The sequence below is a fragment of the Antedon bifida genome, chromosome 4 (genome assembly GCF_963402885.1).
Source record: "Antedon bifida chromosome 4, ecAntBifi1.1, whole genome shotgun sequence".
NCBI lineage: Eukaryota > Metazoa > Echinodermata > Crinoidea > Comatulida > Antedonidae > Antedon > Antedon bifida.
Window position 1 is genome coordinate 23,718,412 of NC_136229.1, and position 22,961 is coordinate 23,741,372.

Below are 22,961 nucleotides of genomic sequence, written 5' to 3' on the forward strand. Positions count from 1 at the left end.
AAAAGTTTATCTGCACAAGATCTAGAAACAAAACATGTATAAGCTCAGTCAGTCAACTTAATAGTCTATTTTGTACTTAAATTTTAAAAAGATGTTATTATTTCACACTTTATTATATTTTGCTATGTATATTTTATTTTTTTAAGTTTTAATCTTTGGTACTGTAGTAATGTTTAGCTAGATATTTAGACATCAGTTTTACCATTATACAATTCATGAAGGGGTGATGTAGAGACTTGGTACTGGGGTGTAGCCTCTCTTCTGTGACAGGTATATTAAGATTAGTAGTATTGTCAACTCTGGTTCAAGGTCTGTTTTATTTCAGGTTTTCTGAATAAAGCAAGTGATCATATTAATATTTATTGTATATTTCAGACTACATTGTCCTTGTCAATATTTGATTTATATGTAGTAAATTTTTTTGGCACCATGCAATTCTATTTTTATGTTATCCTTATACTGTACACACTAGTGTGTTGTGCTTGGTAGAGCCATGGAGGTAGGTAGACCCTATTGATGAATTTTAATGAAATCTCTGGTTGTCAGTGAAATAAGATAAATTTGAAAAACATTCACAGATTTCTTGATTAATATAAATGTATATAGTTACATTGGTAGAAGGAATTATCAGTGTAAATTGATGATATATCACTTTTTTAACATTATATTTTAACAAAACCCTAAAATAGAAATGAATTCTAATATGATGTGATCTAGGAGATTTATCGCATTATAATTATTCTTCTATATCTGCTCAACAGACTACCTATTTCTATGCCATTACCCAACAATTCTCCGCTTTTAATTTGTTACCCTCTTCTTTCAGATCTAACTTCTCTACTAGACATCCCCACTCACTTATCCCCCTCATTATTAGACATATCCCCCTCCCCTCAATTGTACTCTTTCTACAGCCTACAGGCCTACCTTTATCTGCAGCAGACCTATTTTTCTGCAGATCTACGGTACCTCTCCACTCAGCTATCTTTTCCCCCTCCCTTAAACATAATCATTGTCCTCAAAGCTAGTACCTCTCTGCACAGACTTTCTCACAAGGTCTTGCATGCCTTTCCCTGATCTCTCTCACAATATATCCCATCAATACTGTAATTATATCACTAAGAACTGAACTATATATTGCCTTTGTAATACAGCTGCATTGTTCTATTTAAGATTCAAGGTTAAGCCAGTGAATGTGAAAAGATGAGTGTGACTGTTACCTAGCGGGATGCTAACCTAGCGTAAATACCAGCTCTCCCAGTGTGTCAAACACTGTTTAAAATTAATGGCCATGATCACTTATCCACTGCTAACATTGTTTTGTTTAATTATCTCTTTTAGGTTATGTTTTACTTGGGTTTTTTTTTTTTTTGTCATTTTTGTTGGTATTTTTCAACAATGAATTCAAAATTATTACTCAACTCAAGTAATTATTTTGTTCAAAATTAACTAAGCATCAACATTTTTGTTCATGTTACTTTTAGGAGGAGTGTTTCTTTAGGAACCAAGATAATAGAAAAGACCGGGAAACATTACCATCTGAGAATTCAGTAAGTTTGTGTTAAAACAAAATTCATTAATTTGTAGTCATACAGCTTTACTTTATATTAGAACTACTAACATTTTCGCCAGACTCTGACACTTTTATTTTTGGCCGATTTCATCCTTATTGTTGGTATTTGACCAATTTTGCATTCTCTGAATAATTGTACTACTGTACTGTAAATCTTTTTCAAACATTTATGACAAGGAATAACCTGGTTTAATGTTTTTGAATAGGCATTATTTGTACAAAAAGTAAAAAAATTGCAGGAAGTGTCTGTACGATCTAGACTGCTTTCCATGTAAGAAAATACGAAACCAAGTGACATCATTCATCAAGAGTTGCCTATATTTGGAATATGACCGCTATATATATCTCTACCTCATGTTGTATGTTTGTACTGTACTCAAAAAGTCCCTAATAAGCAAGGGAGGCACCTAACCTGGTGAGCAAACTAGCTAGGAATATCATTTATCATCTAGGCCTGCTCAAATGGATTTAAAGCTGTCAATTAACATTTAATCTGAGTGATGATCAATAAATCCTCCTGTTGGCCAGTAAAGGGAGACTGTACTCACAATCGACAGTATACTTAGGAAAATCAATTATTTCCAGGGTTTTAAAAAGGTTAAAAAGGGAGATGAAAACTGCACAAAGGTGCAGGATTGGTTAATAGCTAAAAAATAGCATCCAGAATTCCTTTAAATTCATCATCTTCTATCCATCAGTCCTGACTGTAAAATATTCTCTTAAAACCAGAATTTTAAAGTCTGAACAGGTCTTTAAATTCATCATCTTTTATCCATCAGTCCTCGCTGTAAAAATATGCTCTTAAAACCAGAATTTTTAAGTCTGAACAGGTATTTAAATTCATCATGTTATCAGTGTAATTTTAGATGAACTATACATCTTTAATCATCTAGTAGTCAGATTACATTTTTTTCCTGGGAAATATCTAGTTAAAACATGCTTTTCTTTTATATCTTACTGACTAATCTTAAAACATTGTTGATTAATTTGACATGTTTTCCAAACTTGTATTCTTTATCTCACAATTGTTATATTAAATCTTGATTGTATTAGAAATAGCAAAATTTAGTTTCCAATCAGTTGCATAAAGTCGCTTTTTCTCACCGTTTGACGTTATTACATTTTCTAATTCGCGATGAATTTTACTCGTCAGGTCCCAGTCAAAATCTACTGCGAAGATGGGAGTTGGAAAGTGAGCACAGTGATAGTGGAGCCTATGCATAGTGCAATGGATGTCTGTCGTATAATGGTAATGCAAAAGAACACAGTCGAAGATAAGAATTGGTCCTTAGTCGAGCATCTTACAGATCAAGGACTCGGTAAGTGCATTATGTACATCTTTATTGTTCGTTTTATACTGTATCATTCGTTCTCAACTGAGGAACTCCACCAAGGTGCGGCACCAACGATACTGAGATAGTAGACCAGTACACCGGGGTAACCCACATTTCTTCTAAAGGATGAACTGGATTCTTTAAAGTGCCTAAGTAAGATAAGTACACTAGTACTTAAGTACCTTTTCGGGAAGACTTGTTCTACCAGCCACCAGAAATATGGCCATGTTTCGTGGCACCATGCCTTATTAACTGCTCGGCCACTCAACTAAAAACGTTAATTCAGTATATGCTCAGTAAGGCTTTTTCACCCATTTTTTGTACACAGCATTTTTACTGCTTATGTTTTCGTCAGTCCACCGAGACTAGTGAACCTAGTGCGTGTAATTGTGATTTACGACAAACTGGTATTTGCACTTGATACCTTAGCATTGGAGCTATTAGTTGTCAAGAGTCCCTCATAAAACCCCATTGGCCCACTTACCAGCAATCTTTGTGTCTCCTATCTTAGTCCTTATGGGCTGCTTGGTAGTCCTTCTGCTGTTGTGTACCTAATCAAGAGTTATTGGCAGGCACGTTTAACTGCGTAATTGAGGTGAAAACTTTTGGCCTCATTGTCTATTTTCAAGGGATATCTCTTCCAAAATAACATGTCATGTTACAACATTGTAAAACACCTTAGAGATTTTTAAAATTGTTTGTTTTTTAACCCAGTTCTCTTCTGTTCTATAGTCCTACCAGCGGAACTATGTGTCAGTTTTAATTTTTTTTATTGTTCACTCAATTGAACCTGTGTGTGCTCGGGTATAGGTTTAGGTGAGAAGATAAACTGATACCTTCTTGGTGGTAACATATTTACCCTGCCCCTTCCCCTTTTCTAATCCCTTTGTCACAACTTGCATTTGGTGGATAAATTATCTAATTTATTAACTTGAGTGGAATAAATAGTTTTCCTCCTTCTATAAATAGACCTGTCATTTATTTTTAACCTTATATCAAACAATGAACCTGTTCATTTAAAAGTTTATTGAGTATAGTATAACATGCACTATGTTTTGGTACAGTATTTCTATACTATTCAAAATCATCAATAAATATCGTGTGTAATAGAAATGTTTCATCTGGTTTTCTCATCTTTTTCTAGCCTGGTCTAAATCCTACCACCAGTTTCTGATTCATTCAAGGGCTAGCCTGCTTGTCTCGGGCTTAAAATACTGGTGTTCTCCAGCCTGCCAGCCTGCCTGTCTCGGGCTTAGTCTGGCTGTCTCTTGATCCCTGTCGTCTGCTGCTCCTGTAGACTGCTTTGGAGTGTAATCTTTCATTTAATGAATTAATGGATATTTTATTAGATACCATCTGTTATAATAATTAAAACAAACAATACTGTTATTTGATTTGATTCTTTAAAATCTAATTAGGCTGCTAAATTGATAAACAGAATAGAAATACATTTTGAACATTTATATTTTACTTCCACTATTTCAAACAAATCCAAAATGTAAGTATTTACATTGAGTGAAATGAGGAATATAAAATATTAATATGTCACAATTCTTTATAAAACACCTGCTAGTGATGATATGTCAGTGTTAGGTGTAGATGCCATGGGGTATCTGTAAAGTCAAAACGACCCCTCTACCTCACACTCTGTCATTGCCCTTGTTTTGTGAGCACAGGTGAGAGTGCCCAGGGTAGTCACCTAGCCAGGCATTTTGCTGTCATGGTCTTCTTCAAGTGTGATGCCTCTAGTGGTAACCAATGAAATGGTATCTATACCAATCACTTGTCACCTTGTCCATCTGTACCCTTGCTTTATTTTAGGCAGGTGAGAGAATACCTATAGGCTACAGTACCAATTACCTGCCATTCAATTTATTTTATTACCTCAATTTTAATTGAATTCTCTTTCTTGCATATGTTTACCTGTTGGCAACAATCTTGTAGCCTTGATTGATAATGAATAATGTCAAAACATAATATCCAATTGATTTTCAGTGAAATTCTAAATTCATTAAACATTTTGACGGTAACTCTATTTTTTTAGGAATGAAATTAGAAAACCTTGTATAAAGCTCTGGTGTAGATAATCCCATAAATAAACCTATCATACTAGTCAGTAGGGACAAAGAATAGCCTGCTGCTACGAATTTTTCCTCACTAAAATATTTTTCCACTTTAAAACTGAAAAAGGAAATGAAACTGTTTCAGTTATAAAATCACTTTTAAATCCTTGTGACGCCGGTTGCCAATGGAAAGGAATTAGTATTTGTCTGAATAATAGCCGTTTAATGAGATAGTTACTGGTTGATATGATATTCAGTTCATTGAAACATTTACAAGGTGTGTAGAAATGAATACTTTACATTCTAAGGGATCATGCCAACATTATTCTACTGCAGTAACTACATAATTATTTAGCAAGCTTGTTTTCTTTTAAAATACACACTTTACTGCAGTAACTGCTGCATAAACTAGAACTGCATTCAAACTAAAATCAAAAAGTTATTGTAGTGAAAAATGTAGGGTAATTGCAGTAAAATAATTGTTTATATTTATTCATCAGTGGAAAATTATTTCCATTTATTGTCATTTGCATATATAAATATACATACAAATTATGTTTATACATAGAAATTATATTTATTAGTCCCTTTATCGCTTTGTAAGAGTTTAGGCAAACATGATTCCAGGAAAAAAAATGTATTTATCATTACACGTCTGAGAAGTTTTTTTTCTCGTTGAATGATGTATAAATTATGACTAACTTAACTGTTAAATCATGGCTTACGTGCACATGCTAGTTCATTGTGATTAAGCTTTAATACATTAATTAAGTACAGTATCCGGTCCATTATAACTTGAGATGTTCTCGTCATTTGCAAATTTTATAATCATTGCACATGGAGGATTTGAATTTTACATCGCTAGATTTGATCCCAATTATGCTGCTAAAATTGACAATTGATCATCTGTGCGCTGTATTGACGCCAAACATGACAGGCTAGCATACTGAACTAGTTTTAAAAACTGTGAATATCATGAATATGTACGAGTTGTTTCTCATATTAGGATGCTATTATTAGGCCTTTGTCAACATACATATAATCATTAACAACATATAATTTCTATAATATTTATATATTAAAGTCTAACTTACTGCAATCAAAATTGTAGGCCTACTCATGTTCACAGCTCAAGGAGTTTGGCACCAGAAATTAGTTGCACAAAACTGGAAGGTGTAAAATATCCTAAATAGGTCACACATTTCAAGCTAGTACTTTAAGTTGTGCTGTCGATCTCCTTGTCTAATTAACTCATTTCTCATTCTAGTAAATAATAATTTACATTGAACCATACTTTATTAACCATTATACCTCAATACAAATATAATTTCCTATCTAGGATATACTTTGTGGTAGAAATTGATGAAATCACTGTGGTTTCTGTGAATTCTTAGCAGGGGGTTTGCATGGACAATGACCCCGCCGGATGCCAGGCAGGGGGAGTCTCAACAGGTTCTATGACATTTTGCCCATTAAGCTTACAATAGTATAATTCCGCGAAGGAAGTCAAATACAGGTTGCGTTAAGAAGGAAATTGATTTAATTAAACACGTGGTTGTCATGGTCATGGGGCTTGTAGCAGCTGAGGTTGACAGGCCTTCTATGCCTTCATGTCAACACATAAGACCTGGATGGATCAAACACTTCTAGGAAACAAAATGCATTTTAAATGTGTTAACATCAATGTAAACTCTCTTCTTTTCTTTAATACATGATATTCACTCTTTGGTGAGCTTGATTCTTCAAATTTGATTAGTTTCTAATTTTGATGTTGATACCACAAGCTATATTTTTGGACGGTAGATAAAGGACAAGCATGGGGATAAAATACTTTCGCGATGATGAACAAAACGGGGCATGCTTGGCTAATAGATGGAAATATGAAGAAACAGTAATTTCATACATAGGATTAATCCTATGTATGAAATTACTGTTTCTTCATATTTCCATCCCGAAACCTTGCTATCATTAAGAACACAAAAATGTACTGGCCCTCTCGGATGTGACCTTCTTAGGACCACTGGTCTGTTTTTCCTTATTGATTCTTGCCATTGTTTATGTGCCTTGTGGTCTATACATATAGTATTGACTGCAATTAGATAGGATTTCATTACCAACACATTAAAGTAGATCATTGCTATCCCAGCAAAGAATAGCCTCTATTGTGTGAGTGTTCAATAAATTTAGTTCTTATTATCAAAAGAAACCCCTATTGAACAGACTATTGATTGAACTGTATCATTTTTAATTAACTTAACGTATTCAGTGATAAAGATAATATTGTACAATCTATACAAAGAGCAAGCAATAGGCATTTGCCTATAAAAACAGTCAAACTGCTTACTCTAACATTAACAAAACAATAGTATATAAATTAACAATATATATGGTACAACAAATTTAAGATGATTTAAGCAGACAGATTACCTGTAGCAATTCCCCCAGAGAACGACCTTCTTCCAGCCTAACTATCTAGGTCATCCATACAGTACATGGTAATGCATTGAGGTACTTTTTCATATGGATATGTCTTAATATTATAATTAAGTTAACAGTAGGAGACACACAAGCTGTGATTCTGGCCTAGATCTCAAACCATGTCCATCAGCAAATGATAATGTAATAAACTAAAGTTCATGGTAAATCCACTCTATTGTTAAATAATTTTTTTTTTCGCTGCTTATTTAGAGAAGAGGATGAGAATGGAATCATTAGGAAACTGTTACAAAGCGGTAGCTTATTGTTTACTACGGCTGAAAAAATGGGTATTTGGAAACTAGGACTGGGCATGCGCACACCCCCAAGCATATCTAGGAAAGACACACATTTGGTGATAAATATATAATTGAGATTCATGTAGACGGTAGTTATCGTAAGATGAGCGCTGTTTTTTGAAAGAAATATTTCTTGTTTTCAATTGTAACTGAAAAAGATTTTCATATCATTTAAAAAGGACCCTAAATTTCGGATAAAAATCAAATATACTGTATAATATTAGGTGATTTGTTGATTCTAGTCCTGAATGGCTAACTCGCAACCAATTTGAAAAATCATGGATTTACCGATATATTATTAACATAACATTAGTTTCCATCATCACATATATACATCTTTCCTAATCAGGTAATCTAAAAGTACAGTATCTTTATTGGAGATTTAGATAAAGATGTATACTAAGTATTATATTTCAGTTATGTGATCTCATCAGTTAAAATACAATATCATCATTGTTATTATTGACCTTTTATGCTGACTTAGAATAACTAATGAAACTATATTCAATATCTTTAACATATGGTAGTATTTTACCATTGACCCATATATTGAAAAGTTCAATATCTACCACAAAAAAAATATACTCCTCCATTTTCTTCAGTAATAAAATGATTAATTTATATTTTAAATGTGACTCATTTGCAAGATGTTATCTGTTAAAAGATGAGTCACATTGTGTGAAGTTGAGTAGGAGTTGATTGAGGATGGTTCCATGGGGATCTCATTATTAATTACCTCTTTTGAATACTCCTTTTATTTTCGTTTAAAAAAAACTGAAAGATTTTCTTTTACCATACTGAATTCAACTCTTCCGACTTCTTAGGCTCTATCTAGGCTATTAAACTAGTATGACAATATATGGTAGTGATATGACATCATCGTGTCCATGGGAACATTTGACTGAAGAGCCCTTTGGACAGGCCAAAGGGTAATGGGAAAGTTGATAGACATGAAGAAGAACACGTGTTAAGATTGATCAAGAGTATATTGATCAACTTACAACATTTGATTGATTATTTCATTGCTATGCAATCAATTAAACGTAATATTGTCATTTTAATTTTAAAATGATTTTTTTTTTCATTGCAGAAAGGATACTGGAGGATCACGAAAAGGTTCTTGAAGTTTACAACAACTGGCCCAAGTCCAGCAACAATAAAATCTATTTTAGGAAAAACTTCAGAAAATATGAGATATTTCAAAACCCATGTGTAAGTAATCTTGCTCATTCATGTTGACTTTGATGGCCTTAACAATCATAAAAATGACACTATAAAAAGAGAATTAAGAACAGTGATGGGTTATAGAGTGAATGTGGATGATAGCATTATGAAAACATTATCAGGTTGTAGAACCTGAAGAAGTTAGTTGATACATGACAATGTGCAGCGTTTGTCATTAATATGCGAACATATTCAACTTTGCGGAACTGCTGCAAATTTGTGTGAATTCGGCCAATTGCTTCGCATTGTGTTGCTAGTTAGAGGAAAAATGGCAAAATCAGTACTGTGGTTATGTTACAAGAGTTGTCAAAACAATATAGATTATCTTATACTCCTAGAAAGTAGGAAGTCTTTTGCCATTTTTTGCCCTGACTGCCCCAACTTTTGCATGCTAACACAGCTTCATTAGTCCTCTCTACAACCAAAAATGGCGCACCATGTCACAGTGCATCACTTTCGCTGCTAATCTTTGGTTTCAATAGGGCAACTTAGGAAAAAGGAGGTTCCCCTGGCTGTAGGATTGCATTATAGTCACAAAGTATGACGAGTTGAAATAGCATTTATTGGGTTTGACTTCTTTCGTAAACCATGAATTTTCCTTTCTGCAGCAATTTTTTCCAATGCATATGTTAGAACTGACAGAAGAATTGGAAGGATTATCAGAAAAAGCAGAAAGAACAAAACAGATTCTACTACAGGTAAAAAATTAATGTATATAAAGATAAAGTTAAAAAGTATTTTTGACATATAGCTGTTTAATCACTTTTTCCTTTATCAGAGTTGACTTGCTGATCACAGAGCAGTTACTGTTCAGATTTGATTTGGATCAACTTATGGTGATAACTCCAGTGCACGTAAACACATCTATATATACCAACAATATTTGATTTTTTTAAACAACATAATAATGTTAAAAAGTTTGTACATTCATAGTTTTATTAACACCTTCCTCATTGGCTTTCACTGACCTGTTACATAAATACAATGATAAACCTTACTAATCATACAATTTTTACTTTTTTTTTATACAGAATCTATTTTTGAAAGGTGATAAGTTACCTAAAATTCAGGGATTTCTTCATTCACACGATGGACACAAAAAGTCTTGGAAAAAACATTTTTTTTTTTTACGGCAGTCTGGATTTTACTATTCCACCAAGGGTACTTCAAAGGTAAGAAACACTTTTTAAAACATTTTAAACAAAAGTGTATCAAATTTTATTAAATCTATTTTAATTTAATAAATCTAAGGTTAAGGGAGTCTATCTACAAAGGCCGGATATTAAGCATTAAAGAAAAAACAATTGATATGCGGTTCTTTTAGTTTCATATGTTTTCAAATACTGTCTATAGTATAACATTTGGCAATTACCATGTACATCATCACCATGTGATACTAAATTCATTTAGGGCCTGTTTCTTCTGCATACAGGCTGTAAATGAAGTGTTCATGATGAAGAAATACCATGACAAGCCCATGATAAATTGTTTAATTGTTTCTTGAATATAACTTCTTTTGAGGTTTTACTTTAAACCATGAGGTGTTCAGAAATGACCTATATTTCATCTTTTGCTAAGTTGTGTCCCCTTTCAACTGCTTTTGTCATGGTTGAGTGCTTTAAGAGCTAAGAATCAAGTCTTCTGATAAGTTGTTGCTGTGGTAATGATGTGTGTCTGTGCCCTTTGACCTAATGCCGACTTAGGCCACATCCATGATCTTTAGTGGTAATTCAACAGGCCTTCATTAGTCTCATATCAACACATGTGAATGTGTACCATGTGTGAAGAATGACTTAAAAGTTTGTCATTATTCAGTGGTCATATTAAATCAGGTCACCTCATAGGGCTCAGCTCAGTTACTATGAAATGGAGTGTATGTAAATAAATAACTGTGCAAAATACAGGTGTTTTTGCTCAGCTTTCTTAGGCCATGGGTAACCAGTTGTCCCCAGGTGTCAAAATCAATTTACATCTGCCTCCTTCAAATGCAAATTAAATATGATATGATATTTAGTTGATAGACCACAAGCTGGGATTAGGTTATCATCTGAAACTACATCAAGTAAATTGTAGCAAAATGTATGTAAACACATAGACGGTGTTGAATTAGGTAACTTCTCACAGTCTTCCGCTTCTATCTATATCAGCCTAAATAATCTGTAGTATGAGCCAATTTGTGTTTTTTTATGTAATATAATATTATCTATATCTATATTATCATACTAGAACAAAACTCAGCTTGAAAGCCTATCCTATAATAAATGATAATTTGATTTACTAAAAACCAGTAAAAAAAAAATCTGGGTTTATCAGTAATAATTCACGTATTGCTTGTTCTTTAGGATGGAGAGATTTGGTATTCCCACAATATATTGAGGATAAAAATAAACCACTATCTAATATTTTTTACGTTAAAGAGATATTGAACATTTTAATTTAGGACATGTTCAGATTCATGGAGTTACACTTTAGGTTATGGCGAAATGATGTATTCCCACAATATTGAGGATAAAAATAAACTGCTATCTAATATATTTTACGTAAGGAGATATTGAAGATGTTAATTTTGGGTATGTTCAGATTAATGGAGTTACGCTTTCGTATCATAAGCAAGGTCATGTTATGATCAGCAGTGTACCAGCAAAGTGTTCATTAGAAACTGAAGTTGTACAGATTTGGGTGAATATCTATTATGCAAAAGTAAATTTGATTGGTTGGTTGTCAACTGCGTAGGTCTGAACAGGCCCTTAGAAATTATTTTCATTTTTTTTTTTTTTTATCAAGATTGAACTAAGTACTTTAATTACTTTTTACTGACTACTTGAACTTAAAAAGCAGACAACTTTTCTCAAAATTACATTTGGGTATTTTATAACTAGAAATTGAAAAGGCTAGGTGGAACTAAAAAAGAACACAGAATTTCCTTATTTTATTCAACATTATATCGATGGAAGGAAGCAAAATTCTATGTTTGGTTGATATAAATATTTGAGTCACGGCCAATGTTTAATTCCCTGCTCGTGGACAGAAAGAGAATAAAAAACTTTACATTTTCGTTGATGCGTGCCGTGCAGATGATTTATCTCAAATATATATCAGTTTTAATTCTCGGTTTTTAAGAACGTCCGTGTTGTCGGTTTATTAAGGCATATGTAAAAGCCTTTTAAAGAGCTAATAAAAAAACATTATTGCACTCAAGTTGAAAAGTGCAAGAAAAAACATTGCATTTTAATAGGTTGTAGAAAGGTCATTTACTAAGCGATCTTGACAGATTTTATGAGAAAGAATAAGAAAGATGCTAAATTACAATTTCGACAAAAGAAATTGTGAATTGTATATCTGTGTTTTTATCTCGCCATCTGTCTTCTTTTTTTTTTTAAATAATATTTTAGATAACTTATTGAGGTCCTGATAGATAAATAAAAATAATACATAAGTTAAATAATCATATAACACATGATACATATAATACATATACATACACAAAGTTAAAACATACATCTATCCATCTATACCTCCATGATCCATCTTATTAATATCTGTTTCATATGTTTTGTTATTGATTTATGGTAAACTAATTTAGTGTTCATATCTCTCCAATATCTACTTATTGTGGTCCCGATAATCGCACTAAAATGTGTTTCTTGTTAACATGGATGCATTAAACTTACAATGGATAAACTAAATTCTACATTAATTATAGATCGTTTTAATCATATCTATCAATCATGGGAGGAAATGCACAGCTTAAACAAACTATTAAACATTAACATTCAAGTAATTTATAGAAATTTAATAGTAGTATGTTATTACTTGGTTTTTTAAAGATTTACAGGGAATTATTTCTTGAGATAGAGATTCTTGTGTAAACCCTGATACTAATGTGTAATTTAATGTTGTTACACGAAAGCTATAGGGGTTTTGTGTTCCCATGACGACATAATAAGTACTTGATATTCATTTTATCAAATCCTGATCAGTCAATCTCAGCATCACTTTTGCTGTATCGCTATAGCAACCAACCTGACTAAACTGACCTGCAGACAATCATAACCTGCCAATCATAAAAAAGAACCCATCCCCATGACAACAGTCACTACTTTTGGCCTGATGTGTAATGAATGATGATAGGTATAGTAGTGGCTGTGGTGAATGTCACTTGGCACAGCAATTCCCCCTCGAGGGCATCAAGAAAAAGACCCACAGATAGTAAAGTATTGAGTGATTGGCGTGGCTCTTTTACAAGCTGTAGAGAGAAGTTTCATTATAGCAAATATTTTTTACACTCAAGTTGATTATTTTTTAGGTGTAGTTCACAATTATAAGTTTATTTGACTGGTCTGTTTGAGGTGATATTGTTCCTTGAACTCATTACTGTTTCTCTCCGAGTACATCGTTTGTGAGAAGTTTTGAGTAGTTTTCTGAGAAACCAGTCAAATATGCTTAAAGATAATAATAATAGGATACAAGCAAGCAATGATGGGAAGTAACTAAAGATATGATAAAGATATTAATGCTGAACCTTTGTGAAACGCTTTGGTTCACACAGTGCCGCGTAGTGCAGGCTTGATCAGTTCATTTTATCAGCTTGTTCATTACTCACAATCTTGTTTAGTCTAGTGCGCAATCAACTTTTCAAGATGACCATTCATTTCTGAAGTACCCTTCTGATTTATATTAAGTTGTATTTTGGTTATCATTAGAGATAACTACTACTGGTACCTGTTACTGTCATGTATTATGACTTTGCTACAAATCACTAGTAGTAGTAAGCATGATAAATGTTCATTAACTCAAATTGCTGATTTATCATCAACAGCAATCAAAAAAACGAGTGTTCTTCCCTAAGAATGAGATTATGAACCTAGTTGAACTTAATAATGACACTCAAAAACGGTGCTACTTCCGATGTGAATCCTTCCCTTCCATCAGAAGTAAACTTAGAACTTAAATATAATGAGGTGAACTGAGAATTAAAGTATGAGTTGAACTTGGAAACAAAGTATAAGTATGAGTTGAATTTAGAACATAAGTTTTTGTGTTAAATAGAAGACAAGAAAAATCTTCATACCCACATTAGTATACCTAATATGTTACAATGTCTAAATTACTATCATAACTATTGTTTCTTTCTCCTTTCTTTCAGGATCCCAAACACTTAACCTGCTATGTGCAATTTGACCGTATAGAGCTTCATTATGCAATAAATGGAAAGAAGCAATATCACTCACCATCAGAATTTGTTTTCACGTTACGAGTAAGTTTTTTCTAACTTAACAGTTATATAAAGTATACATTGTTATGGTGATAATTTTAGCATGAAAGATAATCAATAATATATGTACTATACTCCTAAAACTCGGTCAAATAGAAGTTTCATCACAACAGTATAAGCCCTTTTTGTCACTAGAAAGGTCACCTTTTGTCACTTATGAATGTCACTTTTTGTCACCAGGAAAGTCCTTTTCTGTCATTAGTAATGTCACCTTTTTTACTAGGAAAGTCCCTTTCTCTCACTTTTGTCACTGGGGAAAGTTCCTTTTTGTCACTAGGAAGGTCTCTTTTCGTCATGAATGTCACTTTCAGCTAGGAAGCTAGGAATATCACCATTGGTACTGTATAATTTTAGTTAACTTACATCACTAATATGCTAGGTAGGCGACTAGTGACATTTAAGTGTAATTAGCTAAGAGTGTTGAACTTTAGGATTTATTTTTGGTTTGCGTACGTGCATGTATGATGCATCAACGCACAATGTGGCCAGTTCTATTAAAGGACAATGTACTCAAACCAAAACTCCACCAGATTCAAACCTAATTCTAATGATCTAGTTCGGCTTGCTAAGTCCAATAATGCATTAAATTTGAGGATTTAAATTTACTTTAGTTTTATTCATAGCGTTAGTGCTACATAGCTACATCGTTGGAGTCACTAATGCTGAAGATTTATAAGCAAGCAGCTGGCTTACGTCAGTGATAGTCTAATAAAAAGAGAATGGTTGTAGCAGGTAGAATGACTGATCCTGGGCCTAGCTAACAGGTGGAAGAAAGCCTACACAAGTGATAAAGATCTGGCAAAGTGATCAATTGTGATCTCCTTTGAAGTCACATGATCAATTGTGATCCCCTTTGAAGTCACATGATCAGTTGTGATCCCCTTGAAGGCGCGTTACGTTATCTGGTTAGTTTAGTCACATGATCTCTTAATTCAGAATGGTTTTATTTCTATCTTGGAATATCCGTAGTTTAGCTAGCTTTCTTTGGTAATAAGTGAATGTACATGTTGGAATTAAGTAAAGATCTTTGATACTTCCTTTCCAGGTTGGTTAAAAACAACACACATGTCTCCGGAAAAATAAACTAAAATATCTGATTACTTTTCTTTAAATTAATTAAAAGACAAATTCAAAAACACCTGAAAATCTTTTTCACAGTTGTTTTTAAAGAGTGGTCAGTTTGCACAGGTGTGTAAATAACTTGTCCAGCAGGTAGGCCTATAAGCCACACTCTGACATCACTACCTCATACCCAACATGCCCTGTGGTTTCTATATTATTGCAAGGAAGATGTATTTTAGTTAATACTTGAAGTGTTTTCTTTTCATTTTAGTTTGTCTATGTTAAACTTGTCTTAAAGCTAGCATGTGTGGGAAAACTTAGTGTGTGTTCTACATACTACAACTCAGCAGTATTAATAACACCCTACAGTTAATAAATGTCATATCTCGTGTTAAAATTGATGTGAGAATATTTGTCAGTCCATCAGTTTCTATATCCTATTTACTTATGTTCATAGTTTGTATGTTTTTGCTTACATGTTTTATGACATTTTATAATTGAGTAGTGCCAATATTTGAAAGCTAATTAGGCATACACCAACCAATATGTTGCACATTAATGAGTGGCATACATTGTGATTTCCTATGATAATCCAGCAACTAAACTTTGCTAAGCCAAATTGACATACTGCATCATATTTTGAATGATTATTGACGGTTTTAGTCCCCTCAAAATTGGACGGCGTGTGAAAGTTATTGTAAAATTGCCAAGAAATCTCACGGGGTTATGTTTGATTTCCACAGCCGACCAAGTCTCACGAGTTGAAGGAAGTGAAATACTTCTGTGCAGAAGACGAACAGTCACGACAGTGCTGGTTAGCTGGCATGCGGCTGATTGCAAACGGAAAGCAACTGAGCGAAAACTATAAACAAGCGAGAAAGTTTCAAGCTCTCGGTAGGGAGATGGACTTGGAGACAAGCTCACGGGTGAGTTTTGTTTCAATTTCTAAAGTGATACATTAATGGGATACATTAAAGTTTGACATTACAACTGTAAACTGTAGAGAGGGTGTAAAAAGTGGACAGTGACAACAATTGAGTGCAGTAAATTATGTTGTATGCTTGCCTAGAGAGGTGTTAGAAATAAGTTGGAGGGAAAAACTTGTAGTTAGTTGCCAAGTTGCTCAGCTGGGTGAAAAACATTATGTTGTAGTGTAAGCAGGGAGTTATAACTTCCTGAAGCATGCCTACTATAGTATTTATGATGAAATTTTGTTTCACCACAAATTAAATTGTAATTCTATAAAGGAGACAAGGAAACATTAAGAGATGTATAGAATTAGTATCAACTGAGCATTGTCTTACATCGGTGCAACCACCAAACACGTTCATGATGACCCTTTATATTATAAACAAGTAAAACCTGCTAATACACTTGTGTTATAAATTGACTATGTTGAAAGAGTATTAGTTGGTCAAGAATGGTGGTGTTAATTTGACCATTCACTGTCCATCCATTCATAAATTTTAATCTTATTGTTAACCTAGCATTGCTAAATTGATGTTAATTACTTATAGGTTTCCTCTTAAAAGGATACTAATGAGTACAGTAATTACATTCAACATAATGTTAATCAATTACTGTAACAAATGCCTTTTGTGTTTAATGATGTACCATGCTGTATCTTGTATAAGCCCACATTTGTGTAGAACTATCAAGTGTGAAATAGTCTTGATATATCTACCCTTAGAGTCACTGCATTAAGTATAGGAGACAAGTTGTTACATATTAATGTTCTAATTGTCAGATTTTTCGCTTCTTTGCAGAGAATTGAAAACAGCAATGACAGAGTAGCGATAGATTTTTCTGGACATTCAGGGAGGATTATTGGAAACAAAAGTGAAGCAATAGCAATTGCCGAGAGAGAAGGGGTCGAATGGAGTGTAAGTTATACTTACCTGTACCAATGTAAAATCAGGGAGCTTTTAATTTGTCCAACGACCTAACTAGGTCAGGTCAATCGATGTGTTGGTTGGTTTGCCTGGACCTAGAAACTATCAAAACTGTTGTCAATATCACTGCATGCGCACAATGAATTAACATGACGTAGTTCTGTCGCGGTCGTAATCGACATCCCCATATTGGAAGGTACAGTACCTACACCGAATTGGGGGACATACAATAACTCATACCCATGTTAGAGTACTTTAATCATATGTCACTTTAAAGCTCCTATTTGAATTTTATTAACAGATGTACGATTGTAGATTGAAATACTGTCAAGCCCACAAATGTAAATTATTTATGTATGTTCCTTTCCTTGACCTCTCATAACTCGCATAATCACGTTTCCATACATATCTGACCTTTAAATATATTTGTATCTTTTTAGAGGCGTAGTGGTAGGCCGGTTGAGAGCCCTAGAAACAGTCCTCGACACGGATGTGGTAGTCCACGATTTATAGCTAGTAGTCCGAGGCAGGTAATAAGTAGTCCAAGGAGTAATACTAGCCCACGATTGAATTGTATGTCAAGTGGTAGCCCTAGGTACACAGCACTGCATAACGGATACAGTCCTATTATGAAGCGTCGGTTACACACAGGAATTCATGCAGGTAATTTTTTTTATTATTTTACATATTTGTACAATATCTAAAACGACATGTATATGATGTATTATTGGCTATAGTATGATTAGCCATCCATAACCGTATCAAAGGAACTACATTAATAATTTAAAACAAATTTGTTTCTAGGTATTCATGCAACGCAACCGTGGTATCACAGCGGTATTTCACGAGATGAGACCCATGGCTTGTTTGCGAAACAAGGAATGGTTGACGGTCTGTTTTTAATCAGGGAAAGTCAACGGTTACCAGGAACATATGTGCTGTCTTTTAGTCAGAACCAAAAAGTTAAACATTATCCAATTCAGCTGGTATGTTTAATGTTATTGTTGTGTGTTATTATGGCATATGATTTATATATTTATAATGTACAGTACTCTGGAGTGACCCAACACTATATAAAATGTACTCTGGTGTGATGACCAAACACTAGGTTAGGTACCAACCATGGAAGAGGGGGTTATTGCCATTATCTGGATGCTGTGAACGTATTGGACAACGTTAAGCTAGTGACCTGACCCAGGAAGAAATAAAAAAGCATTCATCTTCATTTTTCATGGTTATTGCTAAGATAGACTCAGTGTAATTTTCGACAACGACATTTAGAAAGGGAATTTTAAAATGTTTTCCTTTTTTTATTTCTCAGATGGAGGAGGATAATGTCCATTTTGTGAGCTTAGATGAAGGAGTAACAAAATTCTGTGATTTAGTCCAGCTCGTAGATTTCTATAAAATGAACGCTGGAGGATTACCCACAAGGCTTTTGCATATTTGCACAAAACTATAAAACTATTCAACATTTTGATGGAAGAGATAAGTTGTTTTAAAAGCTGAGGAAAGACTTGCTTTAAGATTTGCCTGCAGAGAAAAAACTCTCCTATGTGAAAGATATACGCTTGCAACGAAAGATGTACGCATGGAATGAAGGATGTACGCTTGTAACGAACGATGTATGCTTGTAACGAAGGATGTACGCTTGTAATGAAGGATGTACGCTTGTAATGTAGTACTGTACACCGAACTTGTACTATTATTAAACGATCAGGTGTAGGTGAAATAAACTGTGGAAGGGAACTGAATTATGCTGAATTTAGCATATCAGTTGATAGATGTATATTGTGTGGTTTGTCTTTACACATATCACATGATGGTTAGCAGGGAACTATGACACACTGAAAGTCTAACAAGTTCACAGGTCTCTGTTTTAGTAGACGCAGTCCTGTGGCCAATTTTTTTTGACATTTTTATAAATTATGGAAGAAAGTTGATTAGCACAGAGGAAGAATTATCAAATTTGAATTGAAATGGAAAACACTATTCAACGTCCATTTTGATAAGTGACAAATTTATTTGGAAGATTGTTGAAGAATTTTTTCTTTTTTATCTTAAAATGATTGTTTTTAGGCTTAACCTGGCAGTGTAGTTATTATAAATACGACTAGTAACCCATTTTTGGGATACTCTTAGTCTTAATAGCTTGACTGGATGTACATTTCCTTTGCATCTACTACATTGTAGCTTTTTCATTATAATTATTTGGCAAGAAAAATTTATTTTAAAATATTTTATTTTATTTATTAAACAAACATTTTTACAAATTTCTGATCCCTCTAACATTATAACAATTTTAATCGATAAAAAAAAAGTTTTATTGAGAATTGATATGATAAATAATTATAACAGTAAGTTATTAAATGATATGTATATCATTTGGTTGTAAAGAATGAATGATTTTGATGGAAAATTGTTTATTTAAGTACTCCACTAACCTTGTTATTATAAACTAGTGTTGTGTCTTCTAACCTAACCCAGCATTCACCCCAAACTGACAGACCTCTTACTGCTTTGATTGACAGCTCAACATCTGCCAATCAAAATCTGTGTTTAGCTATCCATAGTTTAATTACACTAAGCTTCACTGTGTCGTTATGATTGACAGTAGAAGTCATTGTGCTGAGCAGTGTTCTATCAACTCTTGCAATCATCTCTATTTATTTTTGTCGTTCAAAATGTCAATTTTACATTGTGTTAGGTTTAATGGGGATGAATGATTCCATGTCATTCACCCAAGCTATTTAATGACTTATATTCCAATTCCATTCATATTTTAGTATAAATTTCCTTATAATATTTATAGAACTATTAATATAACTCTTTAAACTATAACAGAATTATAATTATAAAGATTATCTACAAAAGTATATTATGCCCAATTTTATATACACAGAATTTGTCTTTTGAACAGATGAAAAGTATAGAAATGTTTTTTAACAATGACATGAAATAATGCATTTTTTTTAGATTTTGCATAAAAAATTTACAGATAAATTTGATTTTTTCGTATTTATAGATTCTTTAATCAATGCGATAACAAATATTTTAGAGGTTTCATGATACTGTAACGATATGTAGTTTGTTTTTGCAAAAGAAAGATTTCTGGAAGATAATTGCATTTGACCAAATGTGATGAAAAAAAATCATGTCTTTGATTTATAGCAGAATAGTATTTTAAGAAAAGAACGATTTTACGAGGGCGTTGTTTTTATATGTTTTTAAGGCCGCAGAGTGCCTTTGTTAATATTAGATATTAAGACAAATATTGTATAAATTGAACATATATTATTATGGAAAATATATAATTTTAAGGTAAAAATATTAGAACATTTTCAAATTGTATTCATTATAAGAGATATTGTTTTTGTCCGATGTCTATGGCAAACCTTCTTGATTGTGTGTGAAAAAGCCTGTTTAAACTCACAAAATTTAATTATTCATTTATTATTTTAAAGCAATAAATATATTACATTTTTTTATCCTTCAACAAATATCGAAATTTTCCATATATCCTATATCATAGGCAAATTTCTTGATACAGCATCACATGTGAAGCATATGAGCTGCTGGATTATGGAATTTGATTTGATACTAGATAAATATTGTGGTGATACAACAAGTTCTAATTTCCACTGTTTATTAGACCATATCAAAATTATTCTACTGCAACTATGCTGAACAACACTGCAACTCTTTAGTAAGTTTGTTGTTAAGCTATCATACACATTATTTAATAATGCAGTGATTGCCTCATGAACATTGAAACAAACTATCTGTTGCAGTAAAAGATGTAGTTACTGCAGTATAATAATTTTTACATAGTGCCTACTGGTGATTTATTCGGTTTAATTAACAGCAATGGAAGTATCTTATACTGTAAAAATAATATTGGTTGGAGATATTGTGTTAATGCTCAATTGATATTGTATAGATAGTGTATGTTAAGATCGTTGGCCTTGTATAACATTACATAATAATATTACAATATATGACATATACAATTTGAACATTTCCTTGGGTTATAAGTTATAATATTTGCTATGCTTGAATGAACACCTTAGTATTGGTGGTAATTTGGTATCTTGTTATTTAAAGAAATTATTATTTTAGGTTAATTATTATAAAACAAACTTATTTAATAAAATTATTACTAAAAATTGACAGATGATTATGATAAAAAGGTAAAAATTTAATTTTATTTAATAAGAAACTATTTTACAATCATCATTTTTTAAAAGGACCATGTAATGTGTGTGAGTTATCCCTATTCTGGTTTTATCGTCGTTGCTGGCTCTTTTTTTTCACAACCAGCAGCACAAGTTTTGGGAAAATGCTTCTTTTCTTTCTTGTCACTATCCTGTGAAGACAATACCTTCTGTTAATATATATTACAATATCTGAAATTAAAATGTTTTTCTCTTTTTTTTTGGTGTAAATGAGTCACACAAATGCCTAAGATGAAACAATATGATGAAATGAATGGGATTTTGTCGAAAAATGCCCAAAATATTGACTTTTTAAAATGCAATCATTAATATATAATATTGCAAATTATGATATAATAACCAGTTATGTCAAAAAGCAAAAAGGGGCAAAATTTGATCATTTTTCTAAAAAAAGCCCTGTACTATAGTACAGGGATTTTGTAGAGAAATGGCCAAAATATCAACTTTGAGGAAACATGCGAAGACTACATTATATGCGTCTGTGCATGTCAAATTAAGATATAGTAACCAGTTTCATCAACGAATTAATAGGTCGAAATTTGGCCTTTTTCCGTAAAAGTGGCCAAAATATTGACTTTTTAAAATATATGAGGTAACATGCGCAGACCACATTATTTGTTTTTTCAGAAAAGTGGCCAAAATATAGCCTTTTTAATACATATATATTGAAGTACTACATTATATGCATCTGCGCATGTCAAATTATGATATAGTAACCAGATTCGTCAAATAATAAATAGATCAAAACTTGGCCTATTTCTGTAAAAATGTCTTTACTACACGTAGTACAGGTTTTTTCTTTCGAAAAGTGGCCAAAATGTCACCTTTTTAAAACATATATATTGAGGTAACATGCACAGACTACCTTATGTGCGTCTTCCCATGTCAAATTATGATATAGTAACCAGTTTCGTCAAAAAATAAATAGGTCGAAATTTGGCAGTTTTCCGTAAAATATTACTGTACTATAAAATAATTATCACTTCGAAATTAGACATTATGCAATAATTGCTAATATGGGTATATTGTGTTAATATCAGCCTCGTATAGAGTCATCTACAGTAGTAACCATTTACAGTATGTCCAAAAATAAAAGGGTAGAAATTTGGTAATTTTTCTAAAATATCACTGGACTATTACATTTTGTGAAAAAATGGCCAAAATATGACCTTTCCAAAATTCAATCATTATTATGCAATAATATTGCCATATATCTACATATTGCGTTATTATCATCATGAAACCAGTCATGTAAAAACAAAATACAGGGATTTTGTTTGTATATAATGACATTTTCATTGACTTTCTCAAGCAACGTGAGGTGTGTAATATTGATGGGGTGTGTGTGGGTTGACTATCCTGGTTCAATAATCGCCAATAGAGTACAATGCCAAGGTTGATGTTTTAAGTTCATTTACCAAAAACCAGTTGGACTCTAAATTATGACGGATGACGCAGTTTGAAGTTTTTTAAGTGGACAAGGTCAAAATTGAACAGTCTTTCACCTCACAATATTTTGCGAGCCATTT

General features: G+C 32.7%; 1 protein-coding gene across 7 annotated transcripts in view; it reads left to right on the plus strand.

Moving 5' to 3' along the window:
- LOC144841487 (growth factor receptor-bound protein 14-like) overlaps positions 1-21,812 on the plus strand; it is a 72,001-nt gene extending 50,189 nt beyond the window's left edge. For 6 of the 7 annotated variants that reach the window (XM_078697833.1, XM_078697836.1, XM_078697834.1 and 3 more), the window contains 11 exons: positions 1,485-1,550; positions 2,727-2,892; positions 8,835-8,956; positions 9,577-9,666; positions 10,000-10,140; positions 14,115-14,225; positions 16,049-16,231; positions 17,072-17,188; positions 17,638-17,860; positions 18,002-18,183; positions 18,519-21,812. In XM_078697833.1, coding sequence (XP_078553959.1) covers positions 1,485-1,550; positions 2,727-2,892; positions 8,835-8,956; positions 9,577-9,666; positions 10,000-10,140; positions 14,115-14,225; positions 16,049-16,231; positions 17,072-17,188; positions 17,638-17,860; positions 18,002-18,183; positions 18,519-18,659 — 1,542 coding nt within the window. In that variant the 3' untranslated portion in view covers positions 18,660-21,812. The remainder of the gene's footprint in view (positions 1-1,484; positions 1,551-2,726; positions 2,893-8,834; positions 8,957-9,576; positions 9,667-9,999; positions 10,141-14,114; positions 14,226-16,048; positions 16,232-17,071; positions 17,189-17,637; positions 17,861-18,001; positions 18,184-18,518) is intronic. The other variant, XM_078697838.1, reaches the window with a different exon arrangement.
- The last annotated feature ends 1,149 nt before the right edge of the window (positions 21,813-22,961 follow it).